Consider the following 20434-nt stretch of genomic DNA (forward strand, 5'->3'; position numbering starts at 1 on the left):
TCAAGAAAATGATAGTGCGTGTGGAATCAATTATGCATGCAGTTGGCCGGAGACCAAAGGCTGTGAAGTCGGAGAGGGCAGAATCGCTCGACACACACAAATAAAAAGCCCCTGGATCTCACAGATGGACCCCATCAGTTCATCTTACTGCCTAAAAAGTTCATGCACTTAATAATTTATTTGTGTTCTGGATACTGTTTCCCAGCTGAATATTAACAACTTTGAACTGAAGCATGCTTTTAGCATGGTATGGATGGAAGTCACGGTAGGGCAGTGCTAGGGTCCCTCGGAGGTTAAAATTGTAGTTACGTTTCTTACACACTGTTCATTTTCCATCACAATTTATTTTCTTTCATTAAACATTCCTTTTAATCAGAATATCAGTTTCAGTGTTCTGATTCTGCTTGTTAACCAGTGATAAACTCATAGACCAAAGATGAGCATCAATAATACAGCACAGGCTATTCAACAGCAAAGGCAAATACCAAAATCACAGGCTCTCAAAAATCGGAAACCGTTAGTTAGCACCTTGTTTTCACAACCAGGGCACTTGTGTACCTTGAGGGAGGCACCCAGGAGCCCAGAGACCATGATTGACTTTCGTGACTAGGGGAGGACACAGACCGAGCAGCTGAGAACAGAAGCTGGACGAGGCCACAGGAAGACTTCCTCGAGCTCAAAGGTAAATAAGTCAGCCAAGCCCAGGCCCAAGACGCATAAGTGCTAGGCACATATTTAAAGAAGAAACCCAAAGCATTGTAGCACAGGTCTGTACTTTGTAGCCCTCTCTCTTCCAAAGGAGAAGCCTGATGTCTTAATACGCTGGAAAATTCAAGTCTCCCGGCCACCAAGCCGCTTAACAATGCAACTGCCCGACAACTTTCGTGGGGGGAACAGGGACAGGCAGTGCATATTTCTGTACAGATCGGGATGTGCCTCAATCACACACTTAAATTTTACAGCCTTCTCCCCAAATGAGAACGACTTCCAGCCAACACTTCCACAAACTGTACTTAACGTTAAAAGAAAACGGATAAAACATATGTAATTACTCAAGGTTAGACTTCTAATTCCTCAATTCACTAAAGGAAACTTGGCAAGAAGATGCATCATTTTGCTCCTTTCTACTGGGGCATCCGAGGAGGAGAGCCACTGAGGCAGCTAATACACAAAACATGATCAAAAGTGATTAACAACAGCTTCATATGCAAATTGCATTAATGAAGGAGTGCAAAGTCATCATGTAAATTAAATATGTCAAATCTCTTGGTGAACTTTCAATCTTGAGAAGAAAAAACACTGCTTTAATTTTTTTACATCATCAATTTTGCAAGATTGAAAATCTAAGAATCTTGGTGCTATAAACAATTTTCACCTTTTTTTTCTCCTTCAGCAGGCTGACAGGCCAGCCTGATGTGCACCGAATGTACATGTTAATAGGCCAATCAAAAATGCAAAACAATTCGCAATTACTGGAAGGACCTAATGGTCATTAGAATTTACAACTAGGTAATGAACTGAAGTCTGCCCACACCATGCATATTCATAAAGCAATTTAGCCTTTGAAGATTAAAGAAGTGCTTAAAATTCAAATGAGCTTTAGCAAATTATCAGTAAGATTCATCCAAAAAGCAAAGGGTTTTTCTTCCTATGATTTCCTCATTTTTTTAATGCAAAATTGTTATATCTTCCAGACTGAGCTTAAACTAAACATTGAGCTTCTAGTGAAGCCAAAGGGGGCTAAGAGACAAACAGAGGATGCAAACATCGTTACGGACTTTGTTCATAAAACTAAGCCCTTAAGAGCCAAACCTATCTCTAAACATGGTAATTTATCAAAAACAGCCCAGAGTTGCTCACAGGCAATATACTGCACAGTCCTCCAACAAAACAGATTAACACGAGTCCCACCACCCTCCCAAAAAGCCTTTTTCCCCTCAAGTTGAGTCTCCTGTGTAAACATCCACTGTGGTATAAAAACAGCTTTTTCGTCGCCTTGGAGTGGCATTCATTTTAGAAGTTTCTGCTTCCAAAAGGGAAAGAACAAGAAAGGAGAGGATATGAGGCAGGGGAGTGAGATCTGCTTTACTTCTGGGGAGTGAAAAGCCTGTCGTTGGGGAGTTCTCTTCCTGGGGGTCCCCCCCTCCGATCCTGCACTGGCAGCATTTAATTCAGGAGGAACAGGTCATGCAGACATCAGCTGACATTCAGAAAGTTGTGATGTCCACCCACCGCCTCCCCCCACCACCCGAGTTACTACAGAGCCTAGTGGGAATTTGGATTCTCATGCTTCCCTGTGACAAGCATGGAGGAGAATCTATCTCACACCTTGAATGCTAACTCACACCTTATTCACCTCATGGTATTTAAGAAATTCTTGTGAGAGAATTCCCAGTGAATGCCTCCTAGGGCCCCATCCCATACACCCAGCCCCGGGAAAAGCCCATGTTAAGTCCCAGCTCGGCTGGCGTACAAGTCTGACTGGGAACAAACAGCTCTGAAAAGCCCACGTGCCTGTGCATACTGCTCCGCTCCTGGACCCAGAAGACTCTGCTTTGGTGACTGTGTTTGAGCCCGTACTGAAAATATGCGAGTAACTTCTTTCTGCCACTCTCCCCCCATCCCCACCCCACAACCCCCAGCCTCAGACGTTTTCCTAAAGTCGATCTTACTACCTGAAATGCAGGTATCCCAAGGAAGTGGGAAAGAGAAGGGAGAGGGGGGTAAAAAAAAAAAATCCAGGTACTATCCCTCATTCCTTGGCTCTCTTATCCACGGCCCGTGCTCAGAAATGTGCCCCCTTTAGACGTTTATTAGAAAGAAAACGACGCAGAGCTGTGTGTAACTCACATCCGCAACCATCTGTATGAGCCACAGGTCCACAGTCCTGACCAATTCCCTTTGACACTAATGTTACTCTACATGAGTAGAGTTCAATGAGGGTTGATATGGGATGTGACAGAGTAAATCAGAATTAGATTAAAAACAAAAGTTTAGAAACTGATGCTACACTGCAGAGCAAATGGGACCTGAAGGCCAAATTTCCCTTAACTGCCTTCAACTCATTTTCCCTATTAGAGCGTTTGCCTGCCACCCTCTTGCTGGCGGTACTGCAATCACATCAGAAAGTAGAGTGGAATGCATATAGGAAGGCTCAAGATATTCCTCTTTAGATACAATACCTATATATTTAATGTATAGCAATTAACTTCTGGTCAGGAGTCTATAGGCAGCAAGCTGTCCCAAGCAGATAGAGGGGGAGAGGGGGCCCAGAGCTGGGACAGGCACAAAAGACAGGTCCAACAACAATGCCTGCTGTCAGCAGCTGAATTATTTTTATACAGGAATTTTTATCTCTATTGTACAAACAAGTACGTGTCTGTGCAGACTTGTTAAGCAATCCACTTGTATGTAGAATAAGATTTTTTTTTCTTTCTTGCTACCAGTCACACAGCTCCAAGATCAGAAGAAATACATAGTCTTTGAAGCTGCTCAAATGTTTTAGTTAAAAGGACAGCAGTTGTTTTCAAAGATCCAAGAGTATCTTTATCAGAATTAAATTTTTCCTTATTGATTTTTTCCCCTTAACATAACAAAAACATAACATGAGAAGGTTACGATTTATTATTAAAAATTTTCTCAGTCTTTAAATCATTCTTCAGTAGCCAATGTTCACTTTTAAATGTAAAAGAATAGTTGTGTTGTTGTGTTTTTTTTTTTTTTAATCTTAGGATGGGATGGAGTAGGAGAGAGAAACTCATGAGATTTAAAATTTAACATTGGTTAATGTATTGTTTTAACTGTGAACTCAAAGACTTGTGGAGGAGGGGGCTAAGATGAGCAGTAAATGGCTCATTGTGAGCTGCCCCCTAAATGTAAATAAATCATGAAATCACGGTATCCCCTGAGTCGGTAAAGGGAAATGCTTCAGGTTTTTTTTTTTTTTTTTTGGCCCAAAAAGAGAAACTCCATATTTAAAACGTAAGAGATCAGACGTGGCATGTAGAGCCTTGTACTCCAGCTAAGTTAAGAAGAACCCAAGCTACACCTTATTTCTCTAAAAATTAACAGATGTGATTTTTTTGCAGCTTTTTTTATACATCATTACATATCAAGAAAATGAACAACTGATGAATATAAATTTAAATGCCCTGATGGTTAGCATGGGGCTTCCTTGTGTTATTTGGTTTTTGGTTTTTTTTGGGTTTTTTTTAGAAAATTCAAAAAGAAAACAGAAACCAGAGAGCGTTGTGGGGGCGGGGGGACACAACAGCACCTGTGTTTGTTTTGAAAGCACCTTCGTGGGCTTCACAATTATTCCTTTCTTCATTTTAATGGGACTTTTTAATCAGCGGACTCACCTGTATCTAAAACTAAGATCAAATTGTAGGTGTAATTGTTCATCGCCAAGGCTAACAAGAGTGAAGATACAAACAGAAACTCATTGTGAGTGACCAGAGGTCCCCAGGTATCCCCTTCATCAACATGCCTGCTCCAGGGTCCCACTGGGAATTTCCTGGCGGGGCCAATTCAATTCTGCATAACATGCTGCCAACCCTATCTGGAAAAGTGTGTGTTAGGCGCCTTCTTGCTTCTTTTACAGGAAGTTTAAATCTGATCATCTCACCTTTAGTGGATATAATTTGTTGTGTAGCACTCTATGAACTTGGTATTTTATCTATGTGGAGAGATCAAAAAGAAAAAAGGAGGGCAGAATAGGGAGCAACTCGCAGCCCCGTCCAGCCCTCCTGCCCGGTGCATTGCCTCAAAGCAGGCACCTGGTCAGGTAAACCTTCCAGGGCATTGCATCAGATCCGCTCACATCAGTCTCCAGGGTGAACCAAGAGATGAAACACTCCGGCTCCCTGTCTGCAGACTTCTCATTCGCCAGTTCTTGGCAGCTTGTTTTTCCAAGTGTTTTGTTTCAGGAAACGTGTGTATTTTCTTTGTACGTTTTGTGGATTTACCACAACTGGTTCTGACAGCTGTTGATTCTGTTAAATGAACACATTATAAAAATCCTCTTTAAAACCTCAAGCAACAGTGGACTCAAAAATAATGGCAAAATGTTTTAATGGAGTTCCAGTTGAGAGTTGATTTTTTTTTTAAGTACAAATGAAGGTACAGAAGCCTTTTAAGTCAGCACTACATCTAAACTGAATGTCTGTGTGTGTGTGTGCGCACGTGTGTGTGTGTGTGTGTTTAATAGGGAAAGAGGGGTGTTGCAAATCACCACAAATATTTACACTGTATTCCCTTTGTTCAAATCACATACTTTTAACAGGAAAAGCTGGAACAGCGGCTATTTAAAATTTTAAATATTCAAACGCCTGTAATTAACCATACGAAACAAATTATGTCGCATTTCTCCATACCACACATGCAAAAAATTCTGGTGGTGGATTGGGAGGTGGCAGAGTTGGGGAGACAACTCCAGGAGGAGGAAAGGATGATGTTTTCATTTTGCCATAGATCAAAGGAGAACAAGAATGGAAACTGTAGCATATCGAGCATTTTTACATCGCTGTCTTTCACACTGGGCTACCTAAGTTTACACAATTCCCCAGACTAGCTGCATATTAAGCTTGCTGTGTACAGCTTTATTATGGTGCGGTGGTGGAAGAGGCATTAATATTCCGGCTCCGCATCTGACAGGGCATTTACATGCGCCCATCTGAGCGGCACCTGAGAGCTCCTCCAAGGTGCAGTAACTGTGCGTCTATTGTAAAGGCAAATGAAGCTCACCTATTCCCTGCTGGGGTCAGAAGTGACCTCACCACCCCCCATGCTTCAAATCCTTCCCTTGCCAACCTAACTCAATGCCATCGCAGAATGACGAATGAGCTCAGAAATAGACCCCAAGTTACTAACCCTGCTAAGAACAGCAAAAGCCTTTGCTGAAATGTTTTAAAAATGCATAGGGAGTGCAGCTGGCCAGTAAAAAGCAGAAAGGCAGATTCCAGTGAACCCAATATGGAATACGTTACATTCTAAAACTGATTAGAAATACAGTCTGATGTTTACTGGCTTCAAAGTGAGTTTGGCATCAAGCATACTGGCTTTAATAATGCTGGCATTTATTATTATTATTATTATTATTATTATTATTATTATTTTAAATCTGCCTTTGGTCTCTAGGAGACCTAAAGCATTCTAGGAGAGCTAAAGCATTCTTATTCGTCAGGTTACATTTCCTGGAAATTAAGTTTGTGACAGAAAATGACTCTAGTAGCAATAATATGGTTCGTGCTCAAATTAATTAGGTCATTGTTGTAAAAACTACATGGCAAATTACAAAGGTAAATTTACTGATATTGGCCAGAGCCTCTATACCCTGGAAGTAAAGGAGAGAAGCAGTTTAAGGATGCTTATTTACCTGGGGAGGAGGAAAGGACAGAGGAAGGAGGGATACAATGGCCAATTTTCTATTTGTATTACAAATAACAATACTGGTTATTATCCATTAAATTATATAGTCTGAACATATTTATGAACTTTATTAATGTCCTCCAAATTGACACATAAAATAAAAACCTGCTTGATTTGAGACAATGTTAAAAATGGGCACTAAGTTAAAATCTTTTTTCTTTTTTAATCCTTGTAATAACAACACTGCTGACATAACCATGACCCAAATGAAATCTGAACAAGCAGAAAGGTACTAAAGATCCTTGGTGATTAAATCTCTTGCTAAAAAAGTGGCAAGGTGCCAGGCTGGGTCCAGTTTGATGCTAAGTGCTTTTTACTGCATAAAGCTGGTACTACGGTATGTAAAAACAGACTTGGGCTAGGGGTAAATTTTGTCAAATGATTCCTTTGTGCAGTAAAGGGTGTGAACAGACCAACCAAAGTCCATTAAATTAAGTTAACACTGAATGCCGTGATCTCGGTGCATCTCCCTAGCTGTGCTACTTTGGTTCAATTTCATGTTTTCCCCCAAGGAAAGCCAAACTTTCTTCCTTTCTCCCTGACTAGTGTTGAAAAGCCACCATTCATCCATTCTCCTTTATTAAACACTTTCACTTAAGAAATCACAAAATTGTGAAAAATGCTTCCCTAGGATTTGCACGTTAGTTATATGCTCCAATTTAGTCCTCCCACATTAGCCAAACTACATGGGGGCTGTGGTGTGAAATTAATGATTTTCCAGGACTTGAAAATGTGCCATTAATATGCATCCAACTCTCCTCTTCCCTGAGCTTAAGGTTCGCTGTCCTGACATTGCCTGCACGTTTCTACACCCAGTTGCATTTTCCAGCCCATGGGCAGCTCCACAATTAAATGCCACATGCACGAGGAGAAAGGTGTGCAAAACAGATTTCAGATCCTTTAACGTAAAAGGCACAACTTGCAATACAAGGATGGAGTGATTTAAGAAATTACAGCACTGTTTTTTTTAAGATCTCACAGAATGAACACAGAGAATGGGAGGGAAACTTTCCCCCTCTGCTCCTGTTCTTGAAGTGAATACATATTTGTGTTTCCAATAAAAGGCCATTTTTACATTAACTGTCTGTAACAGCAGGAGACAGAAAAACTAACACAATCTCCACATCACACACAGGATGATCTTCATATCACGTGGCCCTATTCTCAAAACTATTATTTATAAAAGACAACTAGGAAAATGCACAATGCATCTTTTCTGTGTCACCGGAAGGGTAATGTCTGAAGAACTTCGAGATCTTTGGGAATCTTCCACATTTTAGACTTTTTTTTTTCCTTTTTGGCTTTCCGAAGTAAATTTAGCAGCCATGCGGGCCACTGTGTTTAATTAAGCTTTCAAAAGTCCTCTGACAATGCCAACAATTGTAAGACACTTCTGTGGCTCAATCATGCAATCACTGTGACAGTTCTATTTACAATTTGTCTTAGAGAGAGTTTCTCTGACATTGTACTTTGACAAAACATCCAAGCTGCCAGTTCACAACCTTTCTTGGTCTTATTTACAAATACAGCTTGTATATAGGACTCCCAGACTCATGAACATGAGTCTTTGGGTAGTGGCCTCACAAACACAGGCTCCCAGTGAAAATCCTAGATATATATAAGGAAACAATATTCTCTATTCTCTGCATACTGAAGGTAAATAAAATGTTCACCAGTATATTGGGGTTTTGTTTGTTTGTTTGTTGTTTTCTTTTTCAGCTGCCATGCTAAAAATTCACTTCAGAAGTCAGTGGTTTTTATTCAGAATCACACAAATAAAGAGAAATTAAAAATAAGTAGTCATATTAGGATACTATAATTTATAGTCTCATTTACAATTATACCATGAAGTACACAAATACATCCCCAATTCATGCTGAGTTAGGAAAGAATTAGAATGGGTACAAAAAGAAAAGGCAAGTTGATTTGCTAAGTTCCGAAAAGCGTTAAGTATATTATACTTGATTTACCTTTAAGTAACATGCTGACATGTTTGTTTTTGAATTAGTATTTCCCCCTCCATTAGAGTAACTGTCTTATATATTTTTATCTAGTTACGAAGTACATTGCCTAAGCAAATTAATTTTTAAATATCCTGATATAGACGTCTACGTTCATGATTTTAAGGAGAAAAAATATTATGTATCAATAGTAGTAGATCTGAGTACATTTTATAAGACTGGTCCTATTCTCCCCCATTCTCTTAAAAAGCTAACTTCACGACAGCCCAACCCTAATTTAAAGATTTCCATGTGTCATAAGTCAAAATCTCAAATCTGACATTGTGGGATAATATTTTTGGCCTTTTCTGTAAGTGAACAGCAGTTTCACATTCACTAATCTCTGATGAATATTTCCCCCATCATAAAAGATGAGACTACAAAACACAGCAACAGCCCTGTTAAAAGCCCTGACTGCCAGTCACAGGCTGCTGACATCTGATGGTGAGTATCTGACATAGAAATAGATGCACTGGGCCCCACACAATATGACCTGCTCATTTCCAGTTAAATTCGTACTATGTCAATGGTTTCACTGGATCACAGCCACACAGTATTTTGAATATGTGAATGAAATGAAAAAAGCAACCTGATCAACACACACATGTACATGGGTGAAGTGCTGAAGCTCGTAACCATCTATACGCCAGGTAAAAAGAATCACCCTTTCCAAACCACACTCCTCTTCGTGCGGCCTATGTCCAGTCAAAATGCAGATCACTTTACTGAAGACTTAAAGAACGCTACCTTATTCTCCTATTTGAAAGCCCCCAATGCTAAGCTTTATTTATCTCAAGAAAATCTGTCACTGTTTTATTCCTGCTTCCTGCCTATAAAATGGCACAGAACACACAGGGAGCTCAAATCCAACTTACATCACTTTAATAAAGCCTTTCCTACACAGTGCACTTAAATGACTACCTTTTATGTGGTTGCCAAACATATTCTTCTAGAGATTCATCAATAGATCTCTCTACTAATATGGAGCATTGCTTCGCCTTGCTTTTTGTGACACCACAATTCAAATATCTACTGGATGATTATTCTTTTTGTTTCCTTCCTCGCCATAAAAAGAAAAGCAGACTTGGAATTGTAAAGGCGTGCTTGAGAGAAATGGGCTGGTAGTGTGCACAGCCATCTTCCAGAACTTCCCTTCAGAGACACCTGAGGGCCAGGGCATCTTAATTTATGTGCGATGGTAGAATGTTAATTTCACCATAGGAAACTCTTAATTCATTACTGTGAATTATGAGAAGTCATGATTCTAGTTACTGACATCTCGCTTTGAGATGTGACCACGCTATTTATGTCCAGCCAATTCCAGGGTGGGAACAGGTGATTAAACACAATGAAATGAATCAAGGCTTTGTAATTATTTGTGCATGAAAGGTTTACCTCACCTGGGTTGCTACATTTGTGCACCCATTGAATATCTTAGATACCTTATAACGCTTTTCATCTCAGTGAAATTATTTAGTATTAGCCTTCTAAAACATCCTTTAAATTTGCTTTCTTTTCTTTTTTCTTTCTTTTGTGTTTTGTTTTTGGCAGGGCAGGGAGGGGGTGCTTCTCTGGGCTCTGCTATTATACTGGGTCTTAGAAACAAAAAACCTTTATGACAACCAGAAGTTAAGGAAAATATCTTTTCTTTCTCTATGTACATTCACAACTATAATAGTAAAAAGCTATCACTATAGTGCCTTCCCCCCCACCCCCTAGCTTTTGGATTCCTCTTCTAAGTACAGAAGCACAGAATTTTGGAGCTGGTTAATCCGAGAGTGAATAACCTATTTGGGACCTCAGTAAGAAGTGTGGTTTTAATTCCTGCTTGACAGACACTGTGTTTTGTCTTTTAAACGAGCGGCCCGATATGTAAATACGATGTTACATCACGCAAGTGTTACTCCATATTTGGTGATTTAGAAAGGCTTTGGATCTCCGAAGACGACAAATCCCCTTCCGCTTGCTCTTGCTTCATTAATCATGCCTTACATTTTCCTTCCAGTCACAAGACAGCACATGGAAATGGTCACTGCCATTGCCTACTTGTGTGTGTGGTGGGGGGGATAAAATGTTAACCTACATGTCACATAAGCTAAATGCAGTGAATTCTAGAAAAATATTTTGTAAATGCAGCTTCCCTGGTACAGATTTCTCTTTTCACTAAAGGAAAAGTATCTGAGTGTTATTGCAGGAAGCATGGGGAAAAAAAAAGAAAGAAAGAAAGAAAATGCCACGTTTGATTTTAATGATCAAATTCCAGAGGGGGCGGGAAGAAGAAATAATACGACATTTAATTCCCTCTGGACCACTGACCTACTACAGTTCAACTTTGTGGTCAAACGAGGTCAGAAAGACAAGTTCCAGTGAATCAATTGATTATATGCACTATCTTTCCTAAAACTGAATAAACCTTCTGCCTTTTGGGGGAGGGGGCAGGGGGAAATAGAAGAAAGGGAACCACCAGCAGGCTTAGCATTTTTGTCACCATAGACTCTGCATTCACTTTGTCTTGTGTGTTAAATCACTCTGGTTTCACAAAAAAATGTCTTAAGGGTCACTATATCGTGTTGCTGCTTATCACTTAGGGTAAGGATTTAAGTCCCTCTGCTAGCCGTTAATTCCTTTTCCCATGAGCTGCTGAGAAACCCACACACCTAACTACCTCTCTGCTAAAATTAACCAAAGGAAGGAGAGCTGTTGAATATGTGTGTGTATTTTTCCAAGAGAATTTTTACATTGTGTTATAGCTGAAACAGTGGAAGTCTGGACTGGACATTTGTAAGGGTGACATGTGGTTGTGTAAACCACAAACAAAATCAAGATACATCTGTCAAAACCACATCAGAGACAAGAGAGAGCACAGAGAAGCATTTATCATTTAGCTGAGGAGGCAGGCTGCAGGGAGCAGCCGTTCCTGTCAAACCAACCTTTTGAAATTTCCAACATGCCCTTAAACTTTTCGAGTAAGCATGTCTGTGCGCTTCAGCAACTGCCCTCTCTACTCTGGCCTGGCCAGTCGAAAATGGCATCTTAAAGTCAAGGTCACGGTGTCATCCCACCACGGGGCTGTGTTTAATTACAGCCCCATACGGGCTGACAGCCAATATGGATCCAAGGCGAGCCCTGAAGCTCAGTTAACTCTTTCTACCCAGTCCCAAACGCCCTGTCAGCCCACCCTCCTTCGCAGAAGCCTTGAGAACTAACAGCACCCCTAGGGAGGTCTGACCAGGTATTCTGACTCAAACAGGTCATTGGCCAAACTACAAAATGCCTGTATGGCCACTTCGCCTCTGACTTGTCACCATGGCTGGAAATGGACATTGGAAACAGGGCCAGGTATAGTAAGGTTCAACACTTAAAAATGAGAAGGGGAGAAAAAAAGGAAAGAAATTCAGCATCAACAGATCCAGAGAGAGGGTATCAGGTGTGTGTACCTATTCCACCTATATCTGACTCAGTGAAGTGGAAAATATTTATTTTTTTTGTGTTCTGGACGTAAGCAATAGGAATGATTGTTTTAACATTACAGGGCTGTCGTGGACAGTCACATGGAGAAATACAGAAAGCTCTTCACCACTCTTAGTGCTTGGCTACAGCACCTCTGAAAATGAAAAGAAAACATGCAAACAGCTTTTCTCCTTGCTTCTCATTTACCTGCTATGTGTTCCTGTTTGGGGCAAATTCCTCTAGATGACGTTGATAAACAATCGTCATCCTCTGGCGTGACCTGGATGCCAACCTCCACGGGATTGGATGCTTTTTTCATCTCGATTGGTGAAGGGGAAGGTGGCTTATCCACAGCTTTTTCTAAGCAGAGGCTGCCATTGCATTGTTTCCGTTTGTGCTCGATAAAAATAAGAATGTCCCCCAATGGGAAGTTCATCTGGCACTGCCCACACGTGAGGAGGTCATGGTCCCCTTCTGGAGCTCCCAAAGGGCCGTGGTCTGGTTCATCATCTGTAAGAATGGCTTCAAGAGGTTCGGCTGTGGTTGGAGAAACAAAAGCACAATTATTAGAGCACCAGAGAAGAGAGAGAAAGGGGAAATACATTCTCAACCCCACCCCATCCCACCACATTATATAAAGTGTTTCTAGCCTCCTTCATATAATACCCAGAAAATGTGAGCACCTAAAACATGTAAGGATATGGAGGTTATCAACAAGAAAGCAAATTTATCAATAAGGCAAATCATCATATATTTAAGGAAAACTATCTGACTCGCATAACTCCTGAGAAACCACACACACACACACACACACACACACACACACACACACACACACACACTATAAATTCTGTCTGGTTTTCGAGTTTAGAAACAATGTTGACTGTTAAGTAAATAGTTAACACAGGTGACATAAAGAAAGCTTAAATAATAACTACCCCCAAAACTGGTAAAAACATGGACTGAAACCAAATTTCTTTCTTTTTTCCTACAAAGTTGTCTATTGTGCCAAAGAATAAAAGAAGAGGTAAATAAACACACACACCCTTTGTGTCAGTGTATATACTTCGAAGTATACAGAGACTTAGCTTCGTAAATTAGAAAGCTACTATATCACACACAAAATGTGCCACATTTACACTGCCATAATAAGCAAACGACTGCATTCACCTGTGAAACGGATCTAAATAATAATCATAACGTAGCATAATTCATACTGCCAAAAACCTTTCTGATCTCACTCTCAGTAGTGCCACAAAATCAAAGAAATACCAAATTCACTGGCAATTCTTCCCAGACACATTAGCTAAATGGGATACTTTTGAGTACTTAAGAAAATAAGCCAATTAGTCATTTTTTCATTCTGAAGAAAGGAATGCCTAAAATATTCTAAACATGTTTGCACTTGGTGGCTCCCATCACATAAAAATCAGAATGGTCAAGCAAATGCCACATCTCAGAACAAGGCTGAGAAGTCCTTTCTTTAGACTTGAAATACTTCGCCTAATGTTGTCAAAGTTGACTAATTTTCTGAATGAGCTCCAAAACGCTTCATTATGGGACTATTTCTACACACATAATCACCAGCGGATGGTATAACAAGGTAGATATGTCTTTCATTCCCGTTTCCTTTTTTTTTTAACTTTGCACCAAAATACTCTAGAGTCTCATTTGAACAGCTTCTATGATTTTTTAACCTTCCAAAGGGGAAAAAAGAGTTGGTAAGTATCTGCTCCTGAAACTGTATGCTTACCCTATCAAAAAAAAAAAAAAAAAATCACAAAATACAAAACACATCCAGGATGCTGCCAGTTAATAAAACTGAAGCAGAAAATGTACAAGTCTTAAACAGTTAATCAGTCTGACCTTCTTTAGCAAGCTGCCAATTTCACATTTAATGAACTTAAAGCCACAGAGAATCAAAAAATAGATTTTAATTTGAGTGTAGAATATTGGAACCGATTTTGATAAAGTGCAAAAATCCAGTGAACTCAGGTTAAATTTATTTCAACCCTACCCAGGCTGAATATTGAGGGGGAAGATCTGGAGTAACTCCCAGATGTGCTGGGTGAAATAATATTGAGAGAGCCCTGCCTAGCTGCACCTGTGCTCAAGTAGGACATGTCATAATTTCTAGCCTCTGGTACTCCTCCTAATTTAACATAAGGTCACCACAGGAATATGAAGGTTATATTCCCACTAATAAAGACAGCAAGGTAAGCACTTATGTTTCTTTGCCCAACATACTGACCAAAAGATAAATACAAAAAACACATGCATGCTTTTCAAATAAAATGACACAAATGGAAGTGCTTCTGCATTATGCCTCTGTGTCATTTTTCTCCTACATTTGCTTTCATTTTGACCAAGTGAGGCACTGAATAGGGAAGTCATCCTCCAAGATCCCTGCTATTTGAATTAAGGATTTTTAAGTATACATTGACAAATGTGGCTTTTTGTTGTTGTTCAGCATTAACTGCAAGTTCTGAGGGTTACAGATTAAAGAAAGATTCAGGAATAATATTTTGTTTCATTAAAGTTAGTACTACGTAGAACCTTTGCAAAAAAAAAAAAAAAAAAACCAAAAAACATTTTTTAAACTCCACCATTAAGATTCATTTTTTTGTTTGTTTGTTTTTTCATCCCCAAGGCCTGACATATTCTGAAAGTGGAAATGTTATTTAGGAGCAAAAGGAAATATTCTCCTAGGTAGCAAATAGTTAAAGGTAATGCCGTACAAAACAGACTTGGTTAAAGTCTTCTAAATGTAGTGACTGAACTGATTTACAATCAAAACCAGGAAATGAAGTGGTAATTCAGAGGTTGCTGATTACACCTCCACATTTCACCTAATTAATTTTATAGGAGGCAAAGTTCTTGAAAATAACAAGATGATCAAATGTACAGATATAAAACCTGTAACCTCAACATTTTCTATGCTCTTAACGTAAATTATTGCTAATTAACAAGAATTATATCCTAATGTATGAAATACGTCTAACATCGGGCTTCTTGCAAAACATTTGGCTAGTAATGTTCAGAGAAATATCAAAACGTGTTTATTATTGCTGCTATATTATTAAAAATAAGACGAAGTGGGGCACAAAGAAAATATGAAAATACAATTCTCTTGGTGTAGTCTACTGATTTGCATTGACATCTTTTCTCAGTGGTAATCAACATTTCCTTTCTGGGCATCTGTTAATTTCTCTGTATTTTAATGCAAATTCCTCTTTCCCTAAAAACATTCCTAACCTCAGCCATTTTACCCCCTCCCTCAATTCAACTCCATCCTCCTTCGCCCCCACAATACCAACGTTTCTAAGCTCCGGCCTAAACCTCCCGCTACAAAGCGGGGAGTCCAGGATTGAAGTGGAAGGGAGTGGGCAAATAATCATAATAATTAGCCACGAATTCTCTACAAGAGGAGAAAAATAGAAAATAAAATGCTTCTGCGTTCAAACAGCAAGACAGACTGGAACGTCTCAATGCCCCAGCGGCTGACTGAGATCTCCTTCCTCTCTGCAGTTGCAAAGGAATAAATTTAAAGAAGAAAAAAAAAGCTCAAGAAGAAATGTAGGGAAGAAGCGAGGGAAAGGAAGGCTGTTGGGGGAGGGGAAAAGGAGCTATGCCTTCAACTTTGCTTTCCAAGTCCTTCCTTTTGATTGTCTTAACAGGGTAAGGAAGCAAACCGAGTCAGAAACGCAGAGAGGAAAAGCAAAGAAACAAAAGCGAAGGCTAAGGCTACAGGCCCGGGGCCCGGGGCCCGGTGGGGGCGGGCTTTGCAGAAAGTGAAGTTGGGCGCCGGGACTCAGGCACAAAGCGAGCAGCTCGCTGGCTGCAGCCTCCGGCCGCGCTTGCTGCAAACACGTGCAGCGGCGACTGCCGGGCCGTGGGGCCCGGGCCAGGCCGGGAGGCAACGGGCAGCTAGGGGCCCCGACTGCCGCCTCCACCCGCGGTCCAGCCCGGCCTCAAGGTGACAACCGTTCCCTGGCCCCGCCAGTTGGAGAAATGGGAAGTGAGGCTGGGAAAACTCGGTTGGTTAACCTGGTGCAGTCTCGGTATCCTCACACACACCTCAAGCGCGGGCCCTGAAATTCATTCTGTGTCCCCAGGCTCACACTTTTTACTTTGGGGGATCTCTGCAAATGCGTTTCCCCCGCAATTCCGGGCACGAGTGTGCGCAGCGCCGCGGCGGCTGCGGTTATTCATTATTAATGACGCTGCTAGCCCGCATCATTATGATGATAACTATTACTATTGTTGTGATTTCGGGCTCCGAGGCGAGAGCTGCGGGAGGCGGGGGAGCCAGGGGTCGGGCTGTAGAGCCGCTGTGCAAGCCCAACGTAGCCGCCGTTGTCCGTGCTTTGCGCTGGGGTGTGGGGGTGGAAGAAGTGAACCCGAAGACCAAGTGCAAACTTGCTGGATCCCGCCCTTTGGCCTTGCCTCGAAGGCGGAGAGTGCGTACCCCCCTTTTCCCCCTACCAAAAATGCCCGCCCCGAAAGAAAGCGAAAACTGCACCCCACTCCGCGCCCGGCGCACGGGATTGTCGGCCGCGCTCCCAAGCGCTTCTCCGCAGCCCCGGCCAGAAGCATTTTTAAAGTCAAAATGAAGAACAAAGACATAAGGGGTGATGGGGGGAGAAAGGGAATTCTGCCTAACCGTCCGTTTCCCCCACCCCCACCCTCGCAAAGCTCGTCCCTCCCCGGCCGAGAAACGCAAAGCAGGGAGTGGGGGAGGCTCTGGTACAGGTTCAAGTTCGCTGAGCTTTCTTGATCTTGTTCTGCCTCCTAGCGACCGAATGGCTCATTCAGCCTAAGAAGCGGAGGATTGGGGGGGAGGGGGGGTCCTGAACACCGGAATGGCTCCCGCCCCCTCTGCGCACCCAGAAAATGAGAAAGAACTGGCCCTTGAACCCCCTCCATACTACTCCCTTAACCCAAAGTCCGCACTGAAACTGGGATAGAGGCCAGCTAAACCCACCCAGCCTGGAACGTCCCGAGGTGGACCCGGGGTGGGTGGGGGATAGGGGAGCAGCCTGGACTGCACGCCTCAGTCCGTCCTTTGAGCCCCCACTGCATCCTTCCGAAGAAGGTTCCGGCTTTCCCGAGTCCTGCGAACACTGCCCTTCCTTCCCGCCGGTACCTGGCCGGGCTGTAACTTCACACCGCCGCACGCCGCGTCTGCTCCGCATCCGGCGCGGCCGGGGGAGTGGGGGGCGGGGGAGAGCGGCGAGGGAGGGATCCGCGGGGGTGGGGAGAGGGAGGGCCCCGCAACGTGCCGGGGCGGGGGGAGCTTCCGAAGTGTGTGACAAGTTCCAGAGCCCAGTGAAAAATTCAACTCCTTATGCGCACCCCCCAACCCTTTAATAAATACAGAACTGGGTATAGACGGTGTTTTAAAATTACATCAAAATTTAAAATAAGGGTCACGAATGAGGAGGGGAAGGGATGTGGGCCCTCTCACGCCTTTCTTTCCCTTGCTGCCAAACTTTCCTAAGTGCCCACCGCCCGCCTTCCCAGACGCACTCGGTTAGCCAGGACACAGTAACCCACCCACCACCTCATAAAGATTCAAAAGGACCACCGCCCCCCCCCCCCGACCCCCGGCCGAGCCAGACCCGGGTTAGAGGGCAGAAACTCAAGGGTGGGGTGCAAGGAGTACCAGGATCCAGCACTCCCAAAACACACAGTCGCACATACTGCTCCCTTGCTCACCTCCCCACCCCACCCCCACCCCTCCCAATTCACCCCCCACCTGGCCTGGCAAGGCTCGGGAGGCGGGGGATAGTGGCCAGGCCGGGTGGGAGGGGGTCAAGGAAAGCACGTGGTGACCTCCCCAAGGTCCGGTGCGGTGGACAAGAATGTCGGGGGGGGGGGGCGGGGGAGGGGGAAACAGACGCGCTTTTTCAGTTGCTTTACAAAATAAAAATGCTTCGCAAAGCTGAGTTTCTCCCCAGCCGATTTCGAAGTCTGGTGGGCTGGGAGGAGGTCTGGGTATTGTGCTGGGGGCGAAAATGGACTGTGGACCCGGCTGGCGCGGAGTCGCGGCACGGCCTGCCGCTGTGCCGGCGGGCAGGCGGCTGGCGCGGGGTGGGCGATCCTGGGCAGGGCGGGGGCGCGGCGAGGCCCGGCGAGGCCCCGGCGAGGCCCGGCCGCCGCCGCCGCCCGCTCCCGGGCTGCCGCGCCGCGCTCGGTCCTCTGTCTGTTTGTTGGCAGGAGGCTCCCGCACACGCGGTGCTTGTAAACATTCAGACACGAGATTTTTCCCAATCAAAATCCACTTCCACTTTTTTTGAAAATCTTCCAAAAAATAGTAAGAGGAGGGAGTTCCTCGCTCCCTCTCCATGCCGCCGGCGCTCTAAGTTTGCAACTAAAGAGGTTTTGGGGAAGGGGGTAATTGTATTTTTCCTCCTCTAATAGAGATTGAGATTTTTGCAGGGGGGGTGGGGGAGTCAAAGAGGAGAGCGTTGCAGAAAACGGCTGGCCGAGCGTTCGGCTTCTGTTTTGGGGCAAGAAAATTTTTACATCCTCTTGCCTTGTTTTATTTTTTATTTTTTATTTTATTTTATTTTTCACGTCTTCTCGCCGCCACTTGAGGTTCGGCTGGGAGGGGCGGGCAGCGGGAACCCAGGCGACGGCGGCCCGAGCGCCCTCCCTCCATCTCCCGCTCGCCCCGGGCCCTTGCTCCTGCCCTTCGGCGGCGGCGGCGCGGAAGGGCAAGCGCGAGGAGCCGGCACAAAAGGCAGCGGGACAAACACCCACCTCGGGCCGGAACAAAAGGCAACAGCGCCGGCGGAGGCTCTGGTCCTTCGCGGTCGCCAGGCTCTCCCAGGCGCCGCGGCCCCTCTCCACACTCTGCAGACTCCAGAGCGCCGGGGGGCCCCCTCCCACAATCCCACTTTCTCACTATTGTGGAGATGACTACTTTCTTCCTAGTGCACACTTGACCGTGAGCGCGCCGCTGTCCGAGGGCCATTCTCACCTCTTTTTTCCCTGGGAATTGTTTTTTTGGCTTGGGCTCCCTCCTCCCGCCCCGTTTTCCTTCCTTCGGTGAGTGGAAGCAACCCCCCTTTTCCCCTCCAGTTCCCTCCCCTAGGTTTGCAAGAGAGTTGTTCGCATCCATAGCATTGTTCATTATTTTGCAAAATTGGAGGGGAAATCATTGCGTTCCTTTTCTAAAAGCGAAATAAAGCAGCGGAAAGCATGAAAGAGTAGGAGTCAAATTTTTGTAAATTAAATAAAAATAAAAGGTGCGTGCTATCCCAAAAGTGTACGTACGGCTGTGGTTCGGGATAGGATGAGGTTTGTTTTTTGTTTGTTTGTTTGTTTTTTCTCCCTTTAAGCTCTTTTCTCCCGACTCTCGGAGGTTCATCTCGTGAAAAAATTAAAAAATGCATGCACACACCCCTCTCTCCCCCTCGCTCTTACTTCTCGTCCTGCGCGCTCTCGTGATTATTAATAATTATTATTACTATTATTGGGTTACTTACGCGAGAATTCCCGTTTGCTTAAGTGCTGGGGTTTGCCTTGCTTACGGCGAGACATGGTGGGCTGCGGGGCGGGCGGGCGGCGGCGGCGGCGGCGGCGGCGGCGGGCGGACGACGGCTCGGTTCACATCGGGAGAGCCGGGTTAGAAAGAAGGAGACTCCAGAGAAAATATCTTCATCAGTGCCTTTTGACATCCAAAATAAATTAGAAATAATACAAAGATGGCGCAGGGAAGATGAATTGTGGGAGAGCCGTCATGGCTTTTTTTTTTTAAGCAAAAAAAAAAAAAGAGAGAGAGAGAGAGAGAGGAGAGAGAGATAGAGGGGGAGAGAGAGAGAGAGAGAGAGAGAGATGAAAAAAATGGCAAAAGCCCCCCTGAGCTGCAAGTTCAAGTGCGGACGTGACGTCCCTGCGAACTTGAACGTCAGGAGTCTGGATGGACAGAGACACACAAAACATGGGCAGGGCGAGCAGGAGAGAAGGGGAGGAGGGAAGGGGAAGCTCACACCAATGGACACACATCAGGGGCTGGACATGAAAAAGAGACCAGGACAAGCCAATGGCCAGTGCGGGGCGGGGGAGGTGCGGGGCGGGGGGCTCCGCAGACGCCAGACGCGGCCCCCGGGGGAGGGGCGGGCGGAGGGGAGGGGGCGCTGGGGCCGCAGGCTCACCAGTGGCCGCAGCGAGCGCCGTGGCGGCAGCGTGGCCGGGAGAGAAGAAAGGGGTGGCGGGGGGGGGGGGGAGCAAGACGTGCGCCCTGCTCCCCCCCGGACGCAGACCCTAAAATGAAAGATTACTTAAAAAAAAAAAAAAAAAAAAGACAAGAGTGTACAGCGAGACTGCAGCCCGGGTCCGGGGAAGCGCGGGCGGAGGGAAGCCAGGTAGAGTTGCTCCCGGACACCCTCCTCCGTGCGCACACCCACTTCCCCTCACCGCCGCGCCACGGCCGCGCTCGCTCTCCGCGTGCGGATGCCCGGGGCCGTAGTGAAAGCCCTGAGCCCGCGGCTGCGCTCGGGAAACTTTGCCTGAGGAGGAGATAGCAAAGAAAAATCACCCGAAGTTGA

General features: G+C 44.4%; 1 protein-coding gene across 8 annotated transcripts in view; it reads right to left on the reverse strand.

Annotated features, from left to right (window-relative positions):
* BCL11A (BAF chromatin remodeling complex subunit BCL11A) overlaps positions 1 to 20122 on the reverse strand; it is a 100683-nt gene extending 80561 nt beyond the window's left edge. For 2 of the 8 annotated variants that reach the window (XM_045054243.1, XM_019827252.3), the window contains exons 1-2: positions 19373 to 19945; positions 12087 to 12416 (exon numbers count right to left, since the gene is read on the reverse strand). In XM_045054243.1, coding sequence (XP_044910178.1) covers positions 12087 to 12416; positions 19373 to 19427 — 385 coding nt within the window. In that variant the 5' untranslated portion in view covers positions 19428 to 19945. Of the gene's footprint in view, positions 1 to 12086; positions 12417 to 15956; positions 16664 to 17025; positions 17122 to 19372; positions 19946 to 20041 lie in introns of those variants that run through there. The other 6 variants (XM_023251687.2, XM_019827251.3, XM_011281010.4 and 3 more) reach the window with 6 other exon arrangements.
* Between the last annotated feature and the right edge of the window lie 312 nt (positions 20123 to 20434).

This window comes from Felis catus, chromosome A3, assembly GCF_018350175.1.
Source record: "Felis catus isolate Fca126 chromosome A3, F.catus_Fca126_mat1.0, whole genome shotgun sequence".
NCBI lineage: Eukaryota > Metazoa > Chordata > Mammalia > Carnivora > Felidae > Felis > Felis catus.